The sequence below is a fragment of the Bos javanicus genome, chromosome 26 (assembly GCF_032452875.1).
Source record: "Bos javanicus breed banteng chromosome 26, ARS-OSU_banteng_1.0, whole genome shotgun sequence".
NCBI classification, from domain to species: domain Eukaryota; kingdom Metazoa; phylum Chordata; class Mammalia; order Artiodactyla; family Bovidae; genus Bos; species Bos javanicus.
In genome coordinates this window covers 16,357,536-16,383,858 of record NC_083893.1, presented here as the reverse complement: position 1 = coordinate 16,383,858, position 26,323 = coordinate 16,357,536, and the positions used below count along the sequence as shown (strand labels likewise).

The following is a 26,323-nucleotide window of genomic DNA, read 5'->3' as shown; positions in this document are numbered from 1 at the left end:
ATTCTGATTGCTAGAATTTTGTTAAGGATTTTTGCATCTATTTTCATCAGGGATATTGCCCTGTAGTTTTCTTTTTTTGTGGGATCTTTGTCAGGTTTTGGTATTAGGGTGATGGTGGCCTCATAGAATGAGTTTGGAAGTTTACCTTCCTCTGCAATTTTTTGGAAGAGTTTGAGCAGGATAGGTGTTAGCTCTTCTCTAAATTTTTGGTAGAATTCAGCTGTGAAGCCGTCTGGACCGGGGCTTTTGTTTGCTGGAAGATTTTTGATTACAGTTTCAATTTCCGTGCTTGTGATGGGCCTGTTAAGATTTTCTATTTCTTCCTGGTCGAGTTTTGGAAAGTTGTACTTTTCTAAGAATTTGTCCATTTCTTCCACGTTGTCCATTTTATTGGCATATAATTATTGATAGTAGTCTCTTATGATCCTTTGTATTTCTGTATTGTCTGTTGTGATCTCTCCATTTTCGTTTCTAATTTTGTTGATTTGATTTTTCTCCCTTTGTTTCTTGATGAGTCTGGCTAATGGCTTGTCAATTTTATTTATCCTTTCAAAGAACCAGCTTTTGGTTTTGTTGATTTTTGCTATGGTCTCTTTTGTTTCTTTTGCATTTATTTCTGCTCTAATTTTTAAGATTTCTTTCCTTCTACTAACCCTGGGGTTCTTCATTTCTTCCTTTTCTAGTTGCTTTAGGTGTAGAGTTAGGTTATTTATTTGACTTTTTTCTTGTTTCTTGAGGTGTGCCTGTATTGCTATGAACTTCCCCCTTAGGACTGCTTTTACCGTGTCCCACAGGTTTTGGGTTGTTGTGTTTTCATTTTCATTCGTTTCTATGCAATTTTTGATTTCTTTTTTGATTTCTTCTGTGATTTGTTGGTTATTCAGCAGCGTGTTGTTCAGCCTCCATATGTTGGAATTTTTAATAGTTTTTCTCCTGTAATTGAGATCTAATCTTACTGCATTATGGTCAGAAAAAATGCTTGGAATGATTTCTATTTTTTTGAATTTACCAAGGCTAGCTTTATGGCCCAGGATGTGATCTATCCTGGAGAAGGTTCCATGTGCGCTTGAGAAAAAGGTGAAATTCATTGTTTGGGGATGAAATGTCCTATAGATATCAATTAGGTCTAACTGGTCTATTGTATCCTTTAAAGTTTGTGTTTCCTTGTTAATTTTCTATTTAGTTGATCTATCCATAGGTGTAAGTGGGGTATTAAAGTCTCCCACTATTATTGTGTTATTGTTAATTTCTCCTTTCATACTTGTTAGCATTTGTCTTACGTACTGTGGTGCTCCCGTGTTGGGTGCATATATATTTATAATTGTTATATCTTCTTCTTGGATTGATCCTTTGATCATTATGTAGTGACCTTCTTTGTCTCTTTTCACAGCCTTTGTTTTAAAGTCTATTTTATCTGATATGAGTATTGATACTCCTGCTTTCTTTTGGTCCCTATTTGCATGGAAAATCTTTTTCCAGCCCTTCACTTTCAGTCTGTATGTGTCCCCTGTTTTGAGGTGGGTCTCTTGTAGACAACATATGTAGGGGTCTTGTTTTTGTATCCATTCAGCCAGTCTTTGTCTTTTGGTTGGGGCATTCAACCCATTTATGCTTAAGGTAATTACTGATAAGTATGATCCCGTTGCCATTTACTTTATTGTTTTGGGTTCGAGTTTATACACCGTTTTTGTGTTTCCTGTCTAGAGAATATCCTTTAGTATTTGTTGGATAGCTGGTTTGGTGGTGCAGAATTCTCTCAGCTTTTGCTTGTCTGAAAAGCTTTTGATTTCTCCTTCATACTTGATGAGATCCTTGCTGGGTACAATAATCTGGGCTGTAGGTTATTTTCTTTCATCATTTTAAGTATGTCTTGCCATTCCCTCCTGGCTTGAAGAGTTTCTATTGAAAGATCAGCTGTTATCCTTATGGGAATTCCCTTGTGTGTTATTTGTTGTTTTTCCCTTGCTGCTTTTAATATTTGTTCTTTGTGTTTGATCTTTGTTAATTTGATTAATATGTGTCTTGGGGTGTTTCTCCTTGGGTTTATCCTGTTTGGGACTCTCTGGGTTTCTTGGACTTGGGTGATTATTTCCTTCCCCATTTTAGGGAAGTTTTCCACTATTATCTCCTCAAGTATTTTCTCATGGTCTTTCTTTTTGTCTTCTTCTTCTGGAACCCCTATGATTCGAATGTTGTAGCGTTTAATATTGTCCTGGAGGTCTCTGAGATTGTCCTCATTTCTTTTAATTCGTTTTTCTTTGATCCTCTCTGATTCATTTATTTCTACCATTCTATCTTCTAATTCACTAATCCTATCGTCTGCCTCTGTTATTCTACTATTTGTTGCCTCCAGAGTGTTTTTAATTTCATTTATTGCATTATTCATTATATATTGACTCTTTTTTATTTCTTCTAGGTCCTTGTTAAACCTTTCTTGCATCCTCTCAATCCTTGCCTCCAGGCTATTTATCTGTGATTCCATTTTAGTTTTAAGATTTTGGATCAATTTCACTATCATTATTCGGAATTCTTTATCAGGTAGATTCCCTATCTCTTCCTCTTTTGTTTTGTTTGGTGGGCATTTATCCTGTTCCTTTATCTGTTGAGTATTCCTCTGTCTCTTCATCTTGTTTAAATTGCTGAGTTTGGGGTGTCCTTTCTGTATTCTGGCAGTTTGTGGAGTTCTCTTTATTGTGGCGTTTCCTCACTGTGTGTGTGTTTGTACAGGTGGCTTGTCAAGGTTTCCTGGTTAGGGAAGCTTGTGTCGGTGTTCTGGTGGGTGGAGCTGTATTTCTTCTCTCTCCTTTCGAAGAGTTGGGTTGCTTTTCTGGGTGCCTGATGTCCTCTTCCGGCATTCAGAAGTTGTTTTGTGGAATTTACTCGACGTTTAAATGCTCTTTTGATGAATTTGTGGGGGAGAAAGTGTTCTCCCCATCCTACTCCTCCGCCATCTTCGAATGTTGAGCTTTAAGCCAACTTTTTCACTCTCCTCTTTCACTTTCATCAAGAGGCTCTTTAGTTTTTCACTTTCTGCCGTAAGGGTGGTGTCATCTGCATATATGAGGTTATTGATATTTCTCCTGGCAATCTTGATTCCAGCTTGTGATTCCTTCAGCCCAGCATTTCCCATGATTACTCTGCATATAAGTTAAATAAGCAGAGTGACAATATACAGCCTTGATGTACTCCTTTTCCTATTTGGAACCAGTCTGTTGTTCCATGTCCAGTTCTAACTGTTGCTTCCTGACCTGTACACAGGTTTCTCAAGAGGCTGTTCAGGTGGTCTGGTATTCCCATCTCTTTCAGAATTTTCCACAGTTTATTGTGATCCACACAGTCAAAGGCTTTGGCGTAGTCAATAAAGCAGAAATAGATGTTTTTCTGGAACTCTCTTGGTTTTTCAAAGATCCAGCGGATGTTGGCAATTTGATCTCTGGTTCCTCTGCCTTTTCTAAAACCAGCTTGAACATCTGGAAGTTCATGGTTCACATATTGCTGAAGCTTGGCTTGCAGAATTTTGAGCATTACTTTACTAATGTGTGCTGCTGCTGCTGCTAAGTCACTTTAGTCATGTCCGACTCTGTGTGACCCCAGAGATGGCAGCTCTACAGGCTCCCCTGTCCCTGGGATTCTCCAGGCAAGAACACTGGAGTGGGTTGCCATTTCCTTCTCCAATGCATGAAAGTGAAAAGGGAAAGTGAAGTTGCTCAGTCGTGTCCGACTCTTAGCGACCCCATGGACTGCAGCCTACCAGGCTCCTCCGTCCATGGGATTTTCTAGGCAAGAGTATTGGAGTGGGGTGCCATTGCCTTCTCTGACTAGTGTGTGAGATGAGTGCAATTGTGCATTAGTTTGAGCATTCTTTGGAATTACCTTTCTTTGGGGTTGGAATGAAAACCGACTTTTTCCAGTCCTCTGGCCACTGCTGATTTTTCCAAGTTTGCTGACATGAAAAGTGCAGCACTTTCACAGCATCATCTTTTAAAATTTGAAAGAGCTCAACCCGAATTCCATAGCCTCCATTAGGTTTGTTCATAGTGATGCTTCCTACGGCCGACCTGAGTTCACATTCGAGGATGTCCAGCCCTAGGTGAGTGTGAGTGATCACACCATGGTGATTATCTTGGTCGTGAAGATCTTTTTTGTACAGTTCTTCTGTGTATTCTTGCCACCTTTTCTTAATATCTTCTGCTTCTGTTAGGTCCATACCATTTCTGTCCTTGATTGAGCTCATCTTTGCATGAAATATTCCCTTGGTATCTCTAATTCCCATTCTATTGCCTTCCTCTATATTTTTGCATTGATCACTGAGGAAGGCTTTCTTATCTCTCCTTGCTATTCTTTGGATCTCTGCATTCAAATTGGTATGTCTTTCCTGTTCTCCTTTGCTTTTTGCTCCTCTTCTTTTCACAGCTATTTGTAAGGCCTCTTCAGACAGCCATTTTGCTGTTTTGTATTTCTTTCTCTTGGGAATGGTCTTGATCCCCATCTCCTGTACAATGTCACAAATCTTTGTCCATAGTTCATCAGGCACTCTGTCTATCACATCTAGTCCCTTAAATCTATTTCTCACTTCCACTGTATAGTCATAAGGGATTTGATATAGGTCATACCTGAATGGTCTAGTGGTTTTCCCCACTTTCTTCAATTTAAGTCTGAATTTGCCAGTAAGGAGTTCATGATCTGAGCCACAGTCAGCCCCTGGTCTTGTTTTTGCTGACTGTATAGAGATTCTCTGTCTTTGGCTGCAAAGGAGATAATCAATCTGATTTCAGTGTTGACCATCTGGTGATATCTATGTATAGAGTCTTCTCCTGTGTTTTTGGAAGAGGGTGTTTGCTATGACCACCGCTTTCTCTTGGCAGAGCTCTGTTAGCCTGTGTCCTGCTTCATTCTGTACTCCAAGGCAAAATTTGCCTGTTACTCCAGGAGTTTCTTGACTTCCTACTTTTGCATTCCAGTCCCTTATAATGAAAAGGACATCTTTTTGGGTGTTAGTTCTAGCAGATCTTGTAGGTCTTCATAGAACCATTCAACTTCAGCTTCTTCAGCATTACTTGTCAGGGCATAGACTTGGATTACTGTGATATTGAACGGTTTGCCTTGGAAATGAACAGAGATCATGCTGTCGTTTTTGAGATTCCATCCAAGTACTGCATTTTGGACTCTTTTGTTGACCATGATGGCTACTCCATTTATTCTAAGGGATTCTTGCCCACAGTAGTAGATATAATGGTCATCTGAGTCAAATTCACCCATTCCAGTCCATCTTAGTTTGCTGATTCCTAGAATTTCGATGTTCACTCTTGCCATCTCCTGTTTGACCACTTCCAATTTGCCCTGATTCGTGGACCTAGCATTCCAGGTTCCTATGCAATATTGCTCTTTACAGCGTTGAATCTTGCTTCTATTACCAGTCCCATCCACAACTGGGTATTGTTTTTCCTTTGGCTCCATCCCTTCATTCTTTCTGGAGTTATTTCTCCATTGATCTCCAGTAGCTTTCTCATGTTCCTTTACCTGCTAAATAGTTCTCTGCCTTTTCATTTTGTTTAGATTGCTGTGTTTGGGGTGGCCTTTCTGTATTCTTGCCATTTGTGGCTCCTCTTTATTGTAGAGGTTCCTCCCTGAGGATGGGGTTGGACGAGTGGCTTGTCAAGGTTTCCTGTTTAGGGAAGCTTGCGTCTGGCGTTCTGGTGGGTGGAGCTGAATTTCTTCTCTCTGGAGTGCAGTGATGTGTTCTGTAGTGAGTTTTGAGATGTGTGTGGGTTTGGTGTGGCTTTGGACAGCCTGTATATTACAGCTCAGGTCTATGTTCCTGCTTTGTTGAAGAATTAGCTTGGTGTGTCTTGCTCTGAAAATTGTTGGCTCTTGGGCAGAGCTTGGTTTCAGTGTAGGTATGGAGGCTTTTGGCTGAGCTCTTATCAATTAATGTTCCCTGGAGTCAGGAGTTCTCTGGTGTTCTCAGGTTTTGGATTTAAGCCTTCTGCCTCTGGTTTTCAGTCTTATCTTGAAGTAGTCTCAAGACTTCTCCATCCATACAGCACCAATGATAAAACATCTAGGTTAATGGTAAAAGGTTCTCCACAGTGAGGGACACCCAGAAAGGTTCGCTGAGTTACATGGAGCAGAGAAGAGGGAGGAGGGAGATAAAGGTGACCAGGAGGAGAAGAGGGGGAATCAAAAGGGGAGAGAGCAATCTAGCCAGTAATCAAATTCCTATGTGCTCTCCACAGCCTGGAACACCCAGAGAGGTTCACGGAGTTACATGGAGAAGAGAAGAGAAGAGGGAGGAAGGAGATAGAGTCGCTAGAAGGAGAAGGGTGGGGGGGAGGGTCAAAAGGATAGAGGCAAATTTAGCCAGTTATCAGTTTCCTAAGTGTTCACCACATCCTGGAATACCCAAAGAGATTAACAGAGTTTGGTAGAGAAGAGATGGGGGAGGGAGGAGATAGAGGTGACCTAGGGGAGAAAAAGGAGAGTCAAAAGGGGGAGAGGGCAATCAAGCCAGTAATCACACTCCTAGGTAAAAATGGGTACTGAAGATTGGATTCTTAAAGGTACAGAATTAATAACAAATACCAAAAAGCAAAGATTAAAAATCTAGAGTAGAGTTTAGACTCTCAAAAATACAATATTTAAAAAAAAAAAAAACACACAACCACAAAAATTATAAAAATATATATGAAATTTACTTTAAAAATAGGGTCTTTCTTTTGCAAGGCAGGTTATAAAAATGAAAATTAAAGCAGTAATAAAGGACTTAAAAATTAAAAAATTTAAAAATATTAATAGTAAAAATATATCTAGGAATTTCTCTGGAGCTGTTGTGGGCAGTGTGGAGTCAGTTCAGTTTCAGATACTTCCTTGTTACAGCTTATACTTCTCAAGGTCTGTAGGCCCCTTCCAAAGTAGTTGGTGCCAACTACAGGATTTTAAATGACTGTTGCACCTGTCACTTCCAAAGACGTTCCCTCTGTTTATTTTGGCTTCTTCTGTTTGCAAGTCTCTTCAGTGTCTAATTTCTGCCCTGACACAAGGGGGCGAAGGTGGTCACGTATTTAGGCTCACTTGTTCAGTCGTGCTGTGGGGAGGGAGGAAAACTGCAAACAAATATGCCTGGCGTGTGTGGCGAGTGCTCACAGTGTCTATGACACACTGGGTTTGCCCCTGCTCAGGTTGTGTGTGTTTTCCCAGTCTACACTGCTCAGGCTCCAGGTTGCTCTACAGGGGAATTATCTAAAGCAGGCCCTGCGTTGCGTGCACCTCCCAGGTCTAAGCCACTCAGGTTCAGCTTCTCGGGTATTCCATAAAGATGCAGACTCGTTTGGGCCTGTGTTTTGTGTCCTTCCCAGGTCCAAGTGGTTCAGGTGACCAGGTGCTTGGCAAGTGCACTCTCCTCAGGTGGAGTGGTGCATTGTATCACCTCCCTGGTCCCAGCTGCTCGGTTTCCTGGGTGCGCAGTGGGAGTGCCATCTCAGGTGTGCCTAGTGTCTCCTCTGGGGAGCTGATCTCTGGTTGCGACCCTCCTGATGGATGTCAACTATCCAGGATCCCAGGTAGACTTGGTTAGCCAACTGGGAGCCTGCTCGCAGTTTTGTCGCAGATGCCATCTCTGGAACCAAGACTGCCCCTTTCCAGCTCTGGTTGTCGCCCACCTGCCTCTCTGTCTCCGGCAGGGGATGGGCCAGCCTACAGCTGGCTAGCTCTCCTCTGGTATTTGCTCAGTCCTTTGTTCTGTGAGCGGGCTGGCAGTGCCTTAGTTTAGAGCTTTTTTCAGGAAAGTTCTCTCTCTCTCTCTCTTTTTTTCTCTCTCTGGCTATGCCACTGTTTGGATTGCTATCTCATTTAGCTCCCTCAGATTGTCCTCAGGGCATTCAGACCTGGTCCCTACCCTAAGCAATGCCACCTGCACCTCCCTGTTCATCCCCTGCTTGCTGCTGGTGGACGCTAGCATCTGGGCTACTTCTCCACTGTGAGTTGCCGTCAGGTGTGTAATCTGTGGGTTTTATTTATTCATTTATTTATTTATTTTTCCTCCCGGTTATGTTGCCCTCTGAGATTCCAAAACTCCCCACAGACCCGCCGGTGAGAAGGTTTCCTGGTGTTTGGAAACTTCTCCTCTTTTATGACTCCCTCTCCGGGATGGGTCTCCATCCCTAACTCTTTTGTCTCTCTTTTAATCTTTTATATTTTGTCCTACCTCCTTTAAAAGATAATGGGCTGCCTTTCTGGGTGCCTGGTGTCCTCTGCCAGTGTTCAGAAGTTGTTTTGTGGAACTTGCTCAGCATTCAAATAATCTTTTGATGAATTTGTGGGGGAGAAAGTGGTCTCCTGGTCCTATTCCTCTGCCATCTTAGGACTGCCCCTCACTATGAACTTTTATCTTAAAACTGTTTTTTCCTGAATCTCCTGAGTTTTAATATGCTGTGCTTGCATTTTTGTTTGTCTCAATGTACTTTTTGATTCTCTTCTTGAATCATCAATTGTTCAATAGCACATTGTTTAATCTCCATATCTTTGTGAATTTTCCAGTTTTCTTCTTGTAATTGATTTCTTGATTTGTACCATTTTGGTTGGAAAAGATAGTTGATATGATTTTAATCTTCTTAATTTATTAATACCTTTTTTGTACTCTATCATATGATCTATTCTGGAGAATCTTTCATCTGTGCTTAGAAGAACATATTCTGTTGCTTTTGGATGGAGTCTTCCTTATATGTCTGTTAAGTGCATTCTGACTTTTAAGTGGGAATGCCTAGCTCATTAAAAAATATTTTTAAATTTATTTTTTAATGTAAATTTATTTATTTTAATTGGAGGCTAATTACTTTACAATATTGTATTGGTTTTGCCATACATCAACATGAATCCACCACGGGTGTACACAAATTTAATATAGTTATCAATAGGTGTTTTATTTCTATAAATCTATCATTTTTGTTCCACTTGTTCACTCAATTTATATTCCACTCTTCCTCCTTCATTGTTTTATTATTCTTGGAATAATTATATATTAAAATAATTGTTTTTGTTTGTCCTTCTCCTTTCAGTTCAGTTCAGTCGCTCAGTCGTGTCCGACTCTTTGCGACCCCAGGAATTGCAGCACGCCAGGCCTCCCTGTCCATCACCAACTCCCGGAGTTCACCCAAACTCATATCCATTGAGTCGGTGATGCCATCCAGCCATCTCATCCTCTGTTGTCCCCTTCTTTATATTCCTTTATTTCTCCTTTTCTTCCTTCTTCTGGAATAGTTTAAGTTTTTGTGCTACTGTAAATTTCTATTGGCATCAAACTATTTTTTTCTTTTTTAGTGTTTTTTCTTGAGATCACAGTGCATTTGCATGTGTTAAGTCGCTTCTGTGGCCCTATGGACTGTAGCCTGCCAGGCTTCTCTGTCCATGGAATTCTCCAGGCAAGAATACCAGAGTGGATTGCCCTCCTCCATTGCAATCCATGCCCTCCTCCAGGAGATCTTCCTGACCCAGTGATTGAACCCACGTCTTCTGTGTCTTTTGCATTGGCAGGCAGGTTCTTTACCACTAGCACCACCTGAGAAGCCCCTGAGGTTACAATTTGCATCCTTATATATTTACAGTCTTAAAATTAATACTATTAAATTTTGTTTAAAATACAAGGACACTGCAATTGTGTATGGCTATTTAACTTGTTCCACTTCCTTTATGTTAAAGTTATCACATGTATATTTTGTATATTATGAACATATCATTAATGTTATAAATTTTGCTTTAAAGCAAGGTTGGCAAAACTTTTGTAAAGGGCATGGAAAAGCTAAACAAATTACCTATGGTCATAAACCTTAATTTAAGAGAGAAATACTTGATTGATGATAAAAACTAAACTGCAAATCATTATGTACTATATCTCTGAGTTTATGAAAACCTTACTAGAACCCAGAAATTCCTTCTTGTTTCCACAAGTGCATGCAACAATTACATTGAAAAAACGTAGCAGCAAGAGGGATACATATCAGTTTCTCATCTTAGAGGGAAACTGAATAGTTTTCAAGAATATGGCCAGTCCAGGTTCGATGCACGATACTGGATGCTTGGGGCTGGTGCACTGGGACGACCCAGAGGGAGGGTATGGGGAGGGAGGAGGGAGAAGGGCTCAGGATGGGGAACACAGGTATACCTGTGGCGGATTCATTTCGATATTTGGCAAAACTAATACAATATTGTAAAGTTTAAAAATAAAATAAAATTAAAAAAAAAAGAATGAGTAAGATAAAAGTAAAATTCTTAGCTTCACTTATGCAGCTTACTGTTATTGAGTAAGCTATAGTGAAACATTTCCAATCACCCCATTAAAAAAAAAAAAAAAAGAATATGGCCAATCAGGTCATGTTTGGAGAGGACCCTATATTAAGTTCCAAAGAGAATGAGCTGAATTTTTAGTGACATCAGCACTTTTAATCAACACTCCAGTTTATTTGTCAAGAACAAAGCACCTGCCTTAATTTTCTGAAGAGCAAGTGCTGTTGGTAGGCTACAAGCTGAAGATGATTAGCCTTGGAGTCACTTAACTGGCACTGTTGATTTATATGATTGAATCAACTGGCACTGTTGATTTATATGATTGAATCATAAATCATTTATATGATTTATATGGCATCATATGACTTAAGACCTGTTAGGCTTGGTCATTAATTTGTTCTTTGACATGGAGAGAATAAAATATGTTTGTGCCTCAGCCACCTCACTTATAAAATAAAAGGATTAGATAAGGCATTTTTTTCAAACTCCATGACTTTCTTTATAATCTAGTTATTGTGTTTTTCCTTATCTCAGGGCACAGTCATATTAACATCTCTGACTTCTGTTCTGCATGATGATAACGAGTTTTCCAACCCAGGGCAGTTTGATCCTGGTCACTTCCTGGATGAAAGTGGCAACTTTAAGAAGACTGACCACTTCATGGCTTTTTCAGCAGGCAAGCATGCTTCATTTTTGTCTGTACATTAGAGGTCAAATGAGAGGAGGAAGAGCTTTGTATGGAGGCAACTCTGAGCTGGACAAATTGTCATTTTCATGAGTCCAGAGGCACCACTCCCAAGGTGCAGATAATTTCTGATTGGATTGGAGGCTGCACTCACTGAGTTCTGCCCTCTCACCCACCTCTGACAATCTTAAGGGCTCCTCGTAGAAGTCTAGTTCCACTGAGACTTTTCTCCCCCGTCCAGAGATGCCATTCACTCAATAAATGTCTCTGAGGACCTTATATGTAGTAGACCCATGCTCACTCAGATCCAGGGATAGAAATGTGAATAAGGGACCGCTCTCCTTTAAGAAAGAGGAATGTGAGTTAACAGATGATGATACTCCAGAGAGACAAGTGCTATTCAAAAGGCTTCTGTGGAAACCCAGAGAGAGGAGCTCCTGAATCTTACATTTTGGGAGCAGGGAAGAGGACAGAGTAGTTGGAACAAAAGAGAAATTTTCTTGCAGGAAGAAATATTTTAGTATCTTCCTTTAATTTGGGGAGGTCCTTGAAAGAAAGAGGCAGGGTACTCAAAAAGTTTCATTAAAGGCAGTTTAATGAAGAGACTCTTTTCAGAGGTGTGGACATGATTAACTGAAGTATCAAGGAATGGTCAAGTACTCAGGGATGAGCATCAACAGGACAATGTCATCATCCTATGTCAGAAGGACTGGGAGAAGGAGGGTGTTGCTGGAACCCAAGCAGATCTTTAGCAAAGAGAGAATGGATGCCTCAGCAGGAGATGGGTCTATAGGCTGGAGAATACAGCCACTGCTGAAATTGTGGCCTGACAGGCCGGGACTGAGGGAGGGCATACTCTAACCTTCTCAATGTCTAATCCTGAGTTTATTCACGGTGAAGAAGGGAACTAACTAGTGGGGTTATGCAGTCCATAGAAATCAACTTCCTAAATACACAGTAGGTGTAAAAGAGAAACAAACACAGTATGGATCTGGAAAAATGGAGAAATGGAGAGTGTTCAGCACAGTCCAAAGGATAAGGGTAGAAAGTAGAGGGTGAAGGGCCTTTCCTACAGAAGGAACTGAAATAGGGATAGAAATAGGAGGTTCACTCCTCATTGAACATCCAGGAAAATAGGTTTGAAGGAATGCTTGATGCTTGGTCCCAAGATTATGAACAATGCCCAGAATTTGATCTCAAAATGAGATCCTGCTAATCTTTTCCTTATCTACTTCCTGAATTTTGGGTCCATTGTTTCATAACAAACTGGCTTAAGATTTCTGCCCAGTTTGTGGGGTTTGCAGGATTGCTTTGTCTTGGCACTGTAGTATCATTATAAGACCTAAGGCTTTACTTTCTTGTTGCTGTTCAGTTGCTAAGTCATGTTCGACTCTTTGCAACCCCATGGATGGCAGCACACCAGGCCCTCTGTCCTCCACTGTCTCCCGGAGTTTGCTCAAATTCATGTCCATTGAGTTGGTGATACTATCTAACCATCTCATCCTCTGTCACATCCCTTCTCCTTTTGCCTTTACTTTATGAGCTTATATTCCAGGGTGTGGGACACAGGATAATTATAATTTCATGTGAAACATTTTGTATTAGAAGTATTTATGAGTCTTGTGGAAAACCAGCAAGAGAATGAATTATATCCCCCTGGATAGATCAAAGAACTCTGTATAGAGCAGGTGACATCTGTGGTGGATCTAGAAGGATGTAGATAATCTCAGCAGGAAGAGCTGAGGGAAACAATATTTCAGTTGGAGGAATGACTGGATACTCATAACACTTGAAATAGCTAGTGTGTCTGGGGGTTAGAGAATGGTTAATAATATTTGTGTCAAGTTTGTGACATTTCTTTTTATACTTGGCAATGGTAAACTCTCGAATTGGAAGTAGATGGAAAAATATAGTGTGGAGCTCATGTTATTTGGGATGGGTGAGTGTGTATGTAGAAAGATATTACTGGCAAGCCTCAATAAAGCAATATTGACATGGGTGTACAGAACAGACTCCGTTTAATAGAGAATGTACACTGAAATCTGTTCTGAGGAAATGAAGCAAACCAGATTTTGGTGTAAATAGAAGAAGCCATAGGTTAATTTGTCTTTTATTAATTTGTTTGTTTATGTATTTACTCATTCCATATTTATTTATGCTCCCCTTTGTGATATGTTAGAAATAGAATTGAACAACTATTTAATTTATGTGTCATTTTTAGGAAAAAGAGTTTGTGTTGGAGAAGGCCTGGCCCGCATGGAGCTGTTTTTACTCCTGGTCAGCATTTTACAGCATTTTACCTTGAAATCTGTGGTTGATCCAAAGCACATTGATACTGCACCAAGTTTCAAAGGGTTAATCTCTATTCCACCCTTCTGTGAGATGTGTTTCATTCCAGTCTGAAGAAAGGGCTGACTGCCAGGTTGCAGAGTGAGCCTCTCCAGCTCCATCTACACAAGCTGATGCTCTCTGTCCTGGCTGTTACCCATTGTCCAACTCTCCCTTACCTTTAGGAGTGACATTCTTGAGCCCTGCCTGTTCTAATTTTCTTTAAGATTCAGTTCAAGTTTTTTTTTTTTTTTTGCATGAAATAAAACAGTTTTGTCCCCAATAATTTTTTTTTTTAAATTACAGTCCTGAGATCTTAAGCTACATCCCATTTATTGTGTATACCAAATGGAGGGCACCTTATAAATGTCATATTTTATTAAAAATTAAAATTGGCAATTATCCCATGTGATAAAATTTTTAAAAATGTATTCATCTCTTACTCCTATTTAGCTCTCTGGGGGAATGATCTCTTGATAGTTTGGATGTATAATTTTGCCTTTTCCCAATGTTTATTAAAAATATAATTATGTGTTTGATGGGTATGTTTGTGTATATATGTATATACATGCAAAATAAATCAGGTGAAGATGACTCCAGCTAGAGGGAATAGTATGAGATAAAACTTGAATTTATTAGTCTTTCCAGAGATGTTCTTCCTCTTTCCCCTAGTGATTAAACACACACACACGCACCCACACACAGACATACAGACATATAAAGGCAAAGAAGAGGGGAAGGTAATTAATATACATGTGGGTTATATTTGAACATACACAGAGAAATCTATGTGTGTGTTTAGTGTTCATGTGTGTATGTATTACTTATAGCTATGGTTTTTTGGTGACATTATATAATAGCATAAAGATATTTTCACAAGCAGCGTAAGTTAATGTATCTCATAATACTCTGTTAGTAGATATGATAATTTTTTAAAAATTATCTTCCTATTCAAGGATATTTATATTATTTTTGAAAGCTTGTTAATATAAAAATGCTACTATTAATACATGCACACATCTTCTATTATTCCTTTACTGTCTCTTCAGGATAGTTTCTTAGAAGTGGTGTGGCTGCACGTATATATGCACTTTAATTTTTCATAGATACAGAAGCATAATGCCCTAAAAATTACACATATGCTTCAGTTCAGTTCAGTTCAGTCGCTCAGTCGTGTCTGACTCTTTGTGACCCCATGAATCACAGCACGCCAGGCCTCCCTGTCCATCACCAACTCCTGGAATTCACTCAAAATCATGTCCATCGAGTCATTGATGCCATCCAGCCATCTCATCCTCTGTTGTCCTCTTCTCCTCCTGCCCCCAATCCCTCCCAGCATCAGTCTTTTCCAATGAGTTAAGGAACTCATTGGAAGTTAAGGAACATGATAAAAAGCTGACCAAACCAAACAAAAGAGGAAGAGATAGAGAGTCTAACTGAAGAGAATTCAGAATAATGATAGTAAAAATAATCCAAAATCCTGAAAACAAAATGGAGTTACAGATAAATAGTCCCGAGGCAAGAATTGAGAAGAGGGAAGAAAAGTTGAACAAGGACCTAGAAGAAATAAAAAAGTCAATCAATAATGAATAATGCAATAAACTGAGATCAAAAGCACTCTGGAGGGAACCAACAGTAGAATAACTGAGGCAGAAGATAGGATAAGAGAGGTGGAATATAGAATGGTAGAAATAAATGAAGCAGAGAGGAAAAAAGAAAACAGAATTTTAAAAAGTGAGGACACCTCAGAGACCTCTGGGACAATGTTAAACACCACAACATTTGAATCATAGAAGTCCCCAAAGAACAAGACAAAAAGAAAGGCTATGAGAAAGTACTTGAGGAGATTATAGTTGAAAACTTCCCTAAAATGGGGAAGGAAATAGCCACCCAAGTCCAAGAAACCCAAAGAATCCCAAATAGGATAAACCAAGGTGAAACAACCCAAGACACATATTAATCAAATTAACAAAGATCAAACACAAAGAACAAATACTAAACACAGTAAGGTAAAAACAACAAATAAAACACAAGGGGAGTCCCATAAGGATAATAGTAGATCTTTCAATAGAAACTCTTCAGGCCAGAAGGGAATGGCAGGACATACTGAAAGTGACATACTGAAAGAGAAAAATCTACAATTCAGATTATTGTACCCAGCTAGGATCTCATTCAAATATGAAGGACAAATCAAAAGCTTTATAGACAAGCAAAAGCTGAGAGAATTCAGTACCACCAAACGAGCTCTTCAACAAATACTAAAGGATCTTCTCTAGACAGGAAACACAGAAAAGGTTTATAAACTTGAACCCAAAACAACAAAGCAAATGGCAACGGGATCACACTTATCAATAATTACCCTAAATGTAAATGGGTTGAATGCTCCAACCAAAAGACAAAGACTGGCTGAAGGGATACAAGACCTCTATATATGCTGTCTACAAGAGACCCACCTCAAACCTAGGGGCACATACAGATCAAAAGTGAAGGGCTGGAAAAAGATATTTCACACAAATGGAGACCCAAAGAAAGCAGGAGTAGCATTACTCATATCAGATGAAATAGACTTTGAAATAAAGGCCATGAAAAGAGACAAAGAAGGACCTACATAATGATCAAAAGATCAATCCAAGAAGAAGATATAACAATTTTAAATATATATGCACCCAACATAGGAGCACTGCAATATGTGAGACAAATGTTAACAAGTATGAAAGGGGAAATTAACAGTAACACAATAATAGTGGGAGACTTTAATAACCCACTCACTCCTATGGATATATCAACTAAACAGAAAATTAGCAAGGAAACACAAACTTTAAATGATACAATGGACCAGTTAGACCTAATTGATATCTATAGGACATTTCACTCTAAAACAATGTATTTCACCTTTTTCTCAAGGGCACACAGAACCTTCTCCAGGACAGATAACATCCTGGGCTATAAATCTAGCCTTGGTAATTTACAAAATTTGAAATCATCTCAAGCATCTTTTCTGATCACAGTACGGTGAAATTAGATGTCAACTACAGGAAAAAAAAATATTAAAAATACAAACATATAAAGGCTAAATAACACACTTCTGAATAACCAACAAACCAGAGAAAACACAAAACCCCAAAGCCTATGGGATTCAGTAAAAGCAGTGCTAAGGGGAAGGTTCATAGCAATATAAGCCTACATCAAGAAGCAGGAGAGAAATCAAATAAATAACCTAACACTACACCTAAAGCAACTAGAAAAAGAAGAAATGAAGCACCTCAGGGTTAGTAGAAGGAAAGAAATAATAAAATTTACAGCAGAACTAAATGCAACATAAACAAAGAGACCATAGCCAAAATCAACAAAGCTAAAAGCTGGTTCTTTTAGAAGATAAATAAAATTGACAAACCACTAGCCAGCTCATCAAGAAACAAAGGGAGAAGAATCAAATCAACAAAATTACAAATGAAAATGGAGAAATCACAACAGGTAACACAGAAATACAAAGGATCATAAGAGACCACTATCAGCAACTATATGCCAATAAAATGGACAACTTGGAAGAAATGGACAAATTCTTAGAAATGTACAACTTTGCAAAACTGAACCAGGAAGAAATGGAAAATCTTAACAGACCCATCACAAGCATGGAAATAGAAACTGTAATCAGAAATCTTCCAGCAAACAAAAGCCCAGGACCAGATGGCTTCACAGTGGAATTCTATCAAAAATTTACAGAAAAGCCAGCACCTATCCTACCCAAACCCTTCCAGAAAATTGCAGAAGAAGGTAAACTTCCAAACTCATTCTATGAGGCCACCATCACCCTAAAACAAAAACCAGACAAAGATGCCACAAAAAAATAAAACTACAGGCCAATATCACTGATGAATATAGATGCAAAAATCCTTAACAAAATCCTAGCAAACAGAATCCAACAACATATTAAAAAAATCATACATCATGACCAAGCGGGCTTTATCCCAGGGATGCAAGGATTCCTCAATATTCGCAAATCAATCATTGTGATACACCACATTAACAAATTGAAAGATAAAAACCATATAATTATCTCAATAGATGCAGAGAAAACCTTTGACAAAATTCAACACCCTCCAGAAAGCAGGCAAAGAAGCAACATATCTCAACCTGATAAAAGCCATACATGATAAACTCACAGCAAATATTTTCCTCAGTGGTGAAACATTGAAAGCATTTCCCCTAAAGTCAGGAACTAGAGAAGGGTGCCCACTCTCACCACTACTATTCAGCATAGTTTTGGAAGTTACAGCCACAGCAATCAGAGCAGAAAAAGAAATAAAAGGAATGCAGACTGGAAAAAGAAGAAGTAAAACTCTCACTGTTTGCAGATGACATGATCCTCTACATAGAAAACTCCAGAGACTCTACCAAAAAATAACTAGAGCTAATTAATGAATATAGAAAAGTTGCAGAAGATATAAATTAACACACAGAAATCCCTTACATTCCTATATACTAACAATGAGAAAGCAGAAAGAGAAATTGAGGAAACAATTTCATTCACCAATGCAACGAAGAGAATAAAATACTTAGGAATAAATCTACCTAAAGAAACAAAAGACTTATATACTGAAAACTATAAAACACTGATGAAAGATATAAAAGATGACACAAATGATGGAGAAATATGCCATGTTCATGGAGCAGGAGAATCAATATAGTGAACATGACTATACTACCAAAAGCAATCTATAGATTCAATGCAATCTCTATCTAGCTACCAACGGTATTTTTTCAGATAATTAGAACAAATAATTTCAAGTTTGTATGGAAATACAAAAATCCTCGAATAGCCAAAGCAATCTTGAGAAAGAAGAATGCAACTGGAGGAATCAACCTGCCTGACTTCAGGCTCTACTACAAACCACAGTCATCAAGACAGTATGGTACTGCACAAAGACAGAAATGTAGATCAATGGAACAAAATAGAAAGCCCAGAGATAAATCCACATACCTATGGACACCTTATCTTTGACAAAGGAGGCAGGAATATACAATACAGAAAAGACAATGTCTTTAACAAGTGGTGCTGGGAAAACTGGTCAACCACTTGTAAAAGAATGAAACTAGAACACTTTCTAACACCATATACAAAAATAAACTCAAAATGGATTAAAGATCTAAATGTAAGACCAGAAACTAGAAAACTTCTAGAGGAAAACATAGGCAAAACACTCTCTGACGTGAATCATAGCAGGATCCTCTATGACCCACCTCCCAGAGTAATGGAAATAAAAGCAAAAATAAACCAATGGAACCTAATTAAAATTAAAAGCTTTTGCACAACGAAGGAAGCTATAAGCAAGGTGAAAAGAGAGGCTTCATAATGGGAGAAAATAATAACAAAAGAAGCAATTGACAAAGAATTTTTCTCAAAAATATACAAGCAGCTCCTGCAGCTCAATTCCAGAAAAATAAACTACCCAATCAAAAAATGGGCCAAAGAACTAAACAGACATTTCTCTAAAGAAGACATACAGATGGCTAACCAACACATGAAAAGATGCTCATCATCACTCATTATCAGAGAAATGCAAATTAAAACCACAATGTGGTACTATCTCATGCTGGTCAGAATGGCTGTTATCCAAAAGTCTACAAACAATAAATGCTGGAGAGGGTGTGGAGGAAATGGAGCCCACTTACACTGTTGGTGGGAATGCAAACTAGTACAGCCACTATGGAGAACAGTGTGGAGAGTACTTAAAACCTGGAAATAGGACTACTGTATGACCCAGCAATTTCACTCCCAGGCACACACCTGAGGAAAACAGAATTGAAAGAGACACTTGTACCCCAATGTTCATCGCAGCACTGTTTATAATAGCCAGGACATGGAAGCAACCTAGATGTCCATTGGCAGACTAATGAATAAGAAAGCAGTGGTACATATACACAATGGAGTATTACTCAGCTATTAAAAAGAATGCAGTTGAATCAGTTCTAATGAGGTGGATGAAACTGGAGCCTATTATACAGAGTTAAGTAAGTCAGAAAGAAAAACACTAATATAGTATATTAATGCATATATATGGAATTTAGAAAGATTGTAACAATGACCTATATACAAGACAGCAAAAGAGATTCAGATATAAAGAACAGACTTTTGGACTCTGTGGGAGAAGGCAAGGGTGGGATGATTTGAGAGAATAGCATTGAAACATGTATATTATCATATGTGAAATAGATTGCCAGTCCAGGTTTGATGCATGAGGCAGGGTGCTCAGGGATGGTGCACTGGGATGACCCTGAGGGATGGGATGGGGAGGGAGGTAGGAGGAAGGGTCAGAATGGGGAACACATGTACACCCATGGCTGATTCATGTGAATGTATGGCAAAAACCACCACAATATTGTAAAGTAATTAGCCTCCAATTAAAAATTTTTATTAAAAAAAGAAAAAATAGAGTAGCTCTCATAGAGTCAATGAAACAGTCTGAAACTTAGTTGTTGTTGCTAAATCACTTCAGTCGTGTCCGACTCTGTGTGACCCCATAGACGGCAGCCACCAGGCTCCCCGTCCCTGGGATTCTCCAGGCAAGAACACTGAAGTGGGTTGCCATTTCCTTTTCCAATACATGAAAGTGAAAAGTGAAAGGGAAGTCGCTCAGTCGTGTCCGACTCTTCATGACCCCATGGACTGCAGCCTACCAGGCTCCTCCGTCCATGGGATTTTCCAAGCAAGAATACTGGAGTGGGGTGCCGTCACCTTCTCTGCTGAAACTCAGTACTTGGGTGCAATATCAAAAACAACAAGACGATTTTGGTTCATTTCCAAGGCAAACCATTCAATATCACATAATCCAAACCTATGCCCCAACCACATTTGAATGAAAATCTTAAATCTTAACTGGTTGTCTTCAGATGGTGGTATAGATCATTGGTGATGCTATTGGTGGTGCTATTTGTTAGGTTTTGTACTGAAAAACACACACTGTTTTGCTATCTCTTACAGCAGAATTCTTAAACTTTTTAGTTTTCTCTTCTTCTTGAACCTAAGCAGACTTGTTGCTGGAAATCTCTTTTTTGCTTTCCAGAAAAAGGCAGAGGCTTGTGTACAGACTCCCTGCTGAAGTCATAAGGAGAGTCAGCAGGACTGTGTCCTCCATAATGTCCTCTGAAAATTCCTATCTACTGCATTCAATTTCTCCTCTCTGGCCCAGTGATGGTAGTCCTGCTATAGTACTCTGGTTGCTTCTAGAAAGAAATGAGTTTCTCCAGCTGCAACCCACACAACTAAGGTGACCAGGCACTCACTCACTGCTTTCCATCTCCTCCACAGGAGAGGATGCTGCCAGCACACAGCTCAGTCCCAGGTGAGGGGAGGGGTCTACTGTGGAATTCTTCTCTCTCCACTGCATCTAAATTCATATCCTTCTTGCTCTGAAGTTATTTTTGAAGAAATTCTAGGTTCACACAAAACTGGGCAACATGTATTCATCCAACCAACAATTTATCCATGCCCACTTCCCTGTCCCCTCTGAAAACCACTAGTTTGTTTAATATGTCTGTGAGTCTGTTTCAGCTTTGCATACACATTCATTTGCTAAATATCACATTTCTCCCATCCATCCACTGATGGACACTGAGGATTTTCCACATTTGTCTACAGTGAATAATGCCAACTTGAACATGGGTGTGTAATATCTCCTTAGCATCACGATTTCATTTCTTTTATTAAATAGTCCAAAATGGGATTGCTGGGTCGTGTGGTAATTTCATTTTTAGTTTTTTGATTTACCTGTCTTCTGTTTTCCATAGAAGCTGCACCATTTTGTCTTTTCACCAACTGTATACATGGATTTCAATTTCTTCATATCCTTGCCAACACTTTTTTCTTTCTTATAATATTCAGCCTAACAGATGTAAGGAGCTATCTCATTGTGGTTTTGATTTGCATTCTCTGAAGATTACTGATGTTGAGCCCTCTTTCATACACCTGCTTGCCATTCTTGTTTTTCTTTAGAGGTATAGCTCTTCTAGTCCTTTGCCCATATTTAAAATAGGTTAATAGGTTTTCTACCTTTTACTATTGAGTTTTAAGAGTTCCTATATGTTTTTGAGATTAACCCCTTATCAGATAGGACTTTCAGATATTTTTCTCCTGTTCTGTAAATTGTCTTCTAACATTTTCGACTGTTTTTGTTTTCTGTGTAGATTTTTGTTTTTATTGTCCCACTTGTCTAAGATCACTTTTGTTGCCTGTGCTTTTAGTGTCATAAGCATGAAATCATTGTCAGAATCAATGTCATGGAGATCACACCCTGTGTTATCTTCTAAAAGTTTTATAGTTTCAGGTCTTATATTTAGTCTTTTTAGTTGACTTTTTGGTCTGGTATAAAATAAGGGTCCACTTTTATTTATTTATTTTTTTTTGCACATGAGTATCTATTTAGTGCTGCACTCAATATGTCAGCAAATTTGGAAAACTCAGCAGTGGCCACAGCACTGGAAAAGGTCAGTTTTCATTCCAATCCCAAAGAAAGGCAATGCCAAAGAATGCTCAAACTACCGCACAATTGCACTCATCTCACACGCTAGTAAAATAATGCTCAAAATTCTCCAAGCCAGGCTTCAACAATATGTGAACCATGAACTTCCTGATGTTCAAGCTGGTTTTAGAAAAGGCAGAGGAACCAGAGATCAAATTGCCAACATCCGCTGGATCATCGAAAAAGCGAGAGAGTTCCAGAAAAACATCTATTTCTGCTTTATTGACTATGCCAAAGCCTTTGTGTGGATCACAATAAACTGTGGAAAATTCTGAAAGAGATGGGAATACCAGACCACCTGATCTGCCTCTTGAGAAATTTGTATGCAGGTCAGGAAGCAACAGTTCGAACTGGACGTGGAACAATAGACTGGTTCCAAATAGGAAAAGGAGTTCATCAAGGCTGTATATTGTCACCCTGTTTATTTAACTTATATGCAGAGGACATCATAAGAAACGTTGGACTGGAAGAAACACAAGCTGGCATCAAGATTGCCGGGAGAAATATCAATAACCTCAGATATGCAGATGACACCACCCTTATGGCAGAAAGTGAGGAGGAGCTAAAAAGCCTCTTGATGAAAGTGAAAGTGGAGAGTGAAAAAGTTGGCTTAAAGCTCAACATTCAGAAAATGAAGATCATGGCATCCGGTCCCATCACTTCATGGGAAATAGATGGGGAAACAGTGGAAACAGTGTCAGACTTTATTTTTCTGGGCTCCAAAATCACTGCAGATGGTGACTGCAGCCATGAAATTAAAAGACGCTTACTCCTTGGAAGGAAAGTTATGACCAACCTAGATAGCATATTCAAAAGCAGAGACATTACTTGGCCAGCAAAGGTCTGTCTAGTCAAGGCTATGGTTTTTCCTGTGGTCGTGTATGGATGTGAGAGTTGGACTGTGAAGAAAGCTGAGTGCCGAAGAATTGATGCTTTTAAACTGTGGTGTTGGAGAAGACTCTTGAGAGTCCCTTGGACTGCAAGGAGATCCAACCAGTCCATTCTGAAGGAGATCAGCCCTGGGATTTCTTTGGAAGGAATGATGCTAAAGTTGAAACTCCAGTACTTTGGCCACCTCATGCGAAGAGTTGACTCATTGGAAAAGACTCTGATGCTGGGAGGGATTGGGGGCAAGAGGAGAAGGGGACGACAGAGGATGAGATGGCTGGATGGCATCACTGACTCGATGGACGTGAGTCTGAGTGAACTCCGGGATTTGGTGATGGACAGGGAGACCTGGCGTGCTGCGATTCATGGGGTTGCAAAGAGTCGGACACGACTGAGCGACTGATCTGATCTGATCTGATGTATTTTTCCCGCATTATTTGTAAAAGAGACTGTTCTTTGCCCACTCAGTAGTGTTGGCATACTAGATGATGATCACATGACTCTGCAAACTTGGATTCATTTCTGGGCTCTCTATACTGTTATATTGCTCTGTGTCTATTTTTATGTTAGTACAATACTGTTTAATTACCTTTTAAATATATTCAAAATCAGGAATTGTGATGCCTCCAGCTTTGTCCTTCTTTTTCAAATTGCATTGGCTATTTGGAGTCTTGTGGTTCCACATGAATTTTAATGTTATTTCTATTTTTGTATAAAATGTCATTAGGATTTTGATGCATACTGCATGGAATATTAGATGGCTTTGGGTAGTATGGACACTTTAACAATATTAATTCTTCCAACCTATAAACATGGAATATCTTTCCATTTCTTTGTGTCTTTTGAAAGTTCTTTCAGCAATGTTTTGCATGGCTTGGTGTACAGGCTTTTGTTTTCTTGGTTATTAACTTTTTGATATTTTCCTTGCTACTACAGATGTTATTGTATTTCTAATTAACACATAGGTTATTAGTAGTATATAGAGAAGCAACTAATTTTTGCATGTTGATTACCTTATGTTCTGCAAATTAACTGAATTATTCCATTTATTAGTTCATACAGGATTTTATTATGGAATCTTTATGATTTTCTTCATAAAAGGTCATGTCATCTGTGAACAGATAAAATATTAGTTCTTCCTTCTGATTTGAATGCTTTTTATTTTTTTTTCTAATTTCTCTAACTATGATTTCTAATATGATGTCAGGTATCAGTGGTGAGAGTGGGTTTCCTTCCTTGCTCCAGAGCTTAGGGAAAGAGCTTTCAGTTTTTTGAAATCTATGATTCTAAGTACTGGTTTTCATATGGACTTATTATTCCTAGTCTGTTGAGTTTTTTTGTAATGAAAGCTTGTTGAATGCTGTCAAATGCTTTTATTACATGCGTTCAGAAAATCATGTGATTTTTATTCCTTGTTGTGGTAATGTTGTATATCATACTGTTTGAATTTTGTATGTTGAAGCTGTCCTTCATGACAGGGATAAATCTTGAATAGCTATAATGTATAGTCCTTCTAATTTGCTGTTGAATTTGTGAGACTCTGTCCTTGTCTTTCCTTTTGGCTTTGATGTAGCAGAATTCATACTCACTAAGGGTACAGAAATCTTTCCACTGGTTTCCAGATGGTTATTTTACAAAGAGAATTTATTCATGTTGTTTTGAATCAATGTGCCTACAGGGGAAAGTGTAGTTTAGCACTTCCTACAATGTCACGTTACAGATGTTTTTCATTGTGTACATTTGGTCAGACTGTGTACTTAAGAAATTGACCCGTTTCAATTAAGTCATCAAATTGGTGGACATAGAGTCATTCAGAATACTCTTTCATTATCCTTTTAATGTCCATGGCATCAAAGAGATGACTCCCAATTTCAATGATAGCTTGTGTAATTTCTGTCTTATAGCTTCTTTGAGGGTTCAGTTCAGTTCAGTTTAGTCACTCAATCGGGTCCAACTCTTTGCGATCCCATGGACTGCAGCACTCCAGGCTTCCTGTCCATCACCAACTCTCAGAACCTACTCAAACTCATGTTCAATGCATTTTTGAGGGCAGCCTAGCTATAGATTTATCAATTCTATTCAAATTTTCAAAGAACTAGCACTGGTTTCATTGATTCTATTTCGTGATTTCCTTTATACAATCTTATTGATTTCTATTCTGATTTTCAACTGTAGTTTTCCTGGCTTACTTTGGGTTTGAGCATCCCTTGTGGCATGGCAGTAAAGAATCTGCCTGCCAATGCAGGATACCCAGGTTCAATCCCTGGGTGGGGAAGAACCCCTGGAGAAGGAAACGGCAACCCACTCCAGTATTCTTGGCCAAGATATTATATCCCATGGACAGAGAGACACATGTGCCACAGTCCATGGAGTTGCAAAGAGTCGGACATTACTGGGCAACTAAACAAAAATCAACAGTGATCTCCATAATCCCTACAGGATGAAGATGCTCCTGAAAACAATTTCTTTCACTTTCAAGTCCAACCCTCAAGTAACTCATGGTAACATGCACCTAAGGGAGTTTTTCTACTCTCATTCCCTCTGTCTTTCTCTGTGCATATGAGGACCATGTGACATCCTTGTCTTTTTTTTCTTTCCTCCCTTACCTGAAATATGCACAAAAAGAAGGAAAGTTTGGTACTGGCTTATCAAGTTATGTGTTTTATTAGGAGCAGGCATAGCAGAAATAGCTCTGTGTTGTACAGAGAGTAATCATCTTGTTTTATTTTTATGGAGTATATAGTCCTATGCATGTAGATACTCAACATCAGATAATTATGTGCATTATCTGGCAGCCAATATAGATGTTACAGAGTATGAAGAACAGCAGATACATTTCTGCAGTGAAATTGCACAATGAATGAAGAAAGGCCAAAGCAGGCACTCTCCAGAAAGATGAGGGCAAGCAGGTGAATGATACCGCAGATGAGAGGAAGTTGAAGACAACATCACTGAAGAAGCCAGATGATCTAACATTCCTCACATAGGAATGAAACAGAGTAGGTAAAAAGGTGGCACAGAAGCTAACCCATTGACAACTGGGATGATGTCGAGGTCCTTTGGGTCAACCATAGATTTCAAGGTAAATTTTTGTAAAATTGTGGTCAGGAATAAAAACAGCTCCATGCGGGCCAGGCCCTTTCCCAAACAAACACGTTTTCCTGAAAATAACAAACACAGAGAGTACATATTCCTTGAACTCTGTCTTTCTGGCTGTCAGAAAGAGATTATGTTGTAGCCATTTGATGAATGTTTGAATGGATGGATGGAAAGCAGGATGACTAGGGAGACTGATGGACAAAGGACACATATGCTATCCACCTGACATCTTGCCATAGCAAATATTATTCTTTCAACAAATATTTACTGACTATTCCAAACACTTCATTAAATTATTCACATATTATAACCGTAATTTCATATTTTCAAGTTTCTGTCTTTTTCTAGAAAGTCACATATACTGGCTGTATTTTCTGATCCCAATCTAGTAGTTCCACATGTTTCTTTCCATTCTTCACAGTGTCTGTTCTCTGCTCTAAGTATACCTACTCTTCATCAACCTCCAACACACCTTGAGATTTTACAACACACGTTTTTTTTTTGGCTAAGATTTGGTTCTCTTACA

At 38.9% G+C, this 26,323-nt stretch overlaps 1 protein-coding gene across 2 annotated transcripts in view; it reads left to right on the top strand.

Moving 5' to 3' along the window:
- The window catches only part of LOC133239202 (cytochrome P450 2C31), a 47,535-nt gene extending 33,705 nt beyond the window's left edge, over positions 1–13,830 (top strand). Inside the window, exons 8-9 of one of the 2 annotated variants that reach the window (XM_061402865.1) lie at positions 10,813–10,954; positions 13,185–13,830. In XM_061402865.1, the coding sequence (XP_061258849.1) occupies positions 10,813–10,954; positions 13,185–13,366 (324 nt within the window). In that variant the 3' untranslated portion in view covers positions 13,367–13,830. Of the gene's footprint in view, positions 1–9,053; positions 10,238–10,812; positions 10,955–13,184 lie in introns of those variants that run through there. The other variant, XM_061402866.1, reaches the window with a different exon arrangement.
- Positions 13,831–26,323: the final 12,493 nt, after the last annotated feature.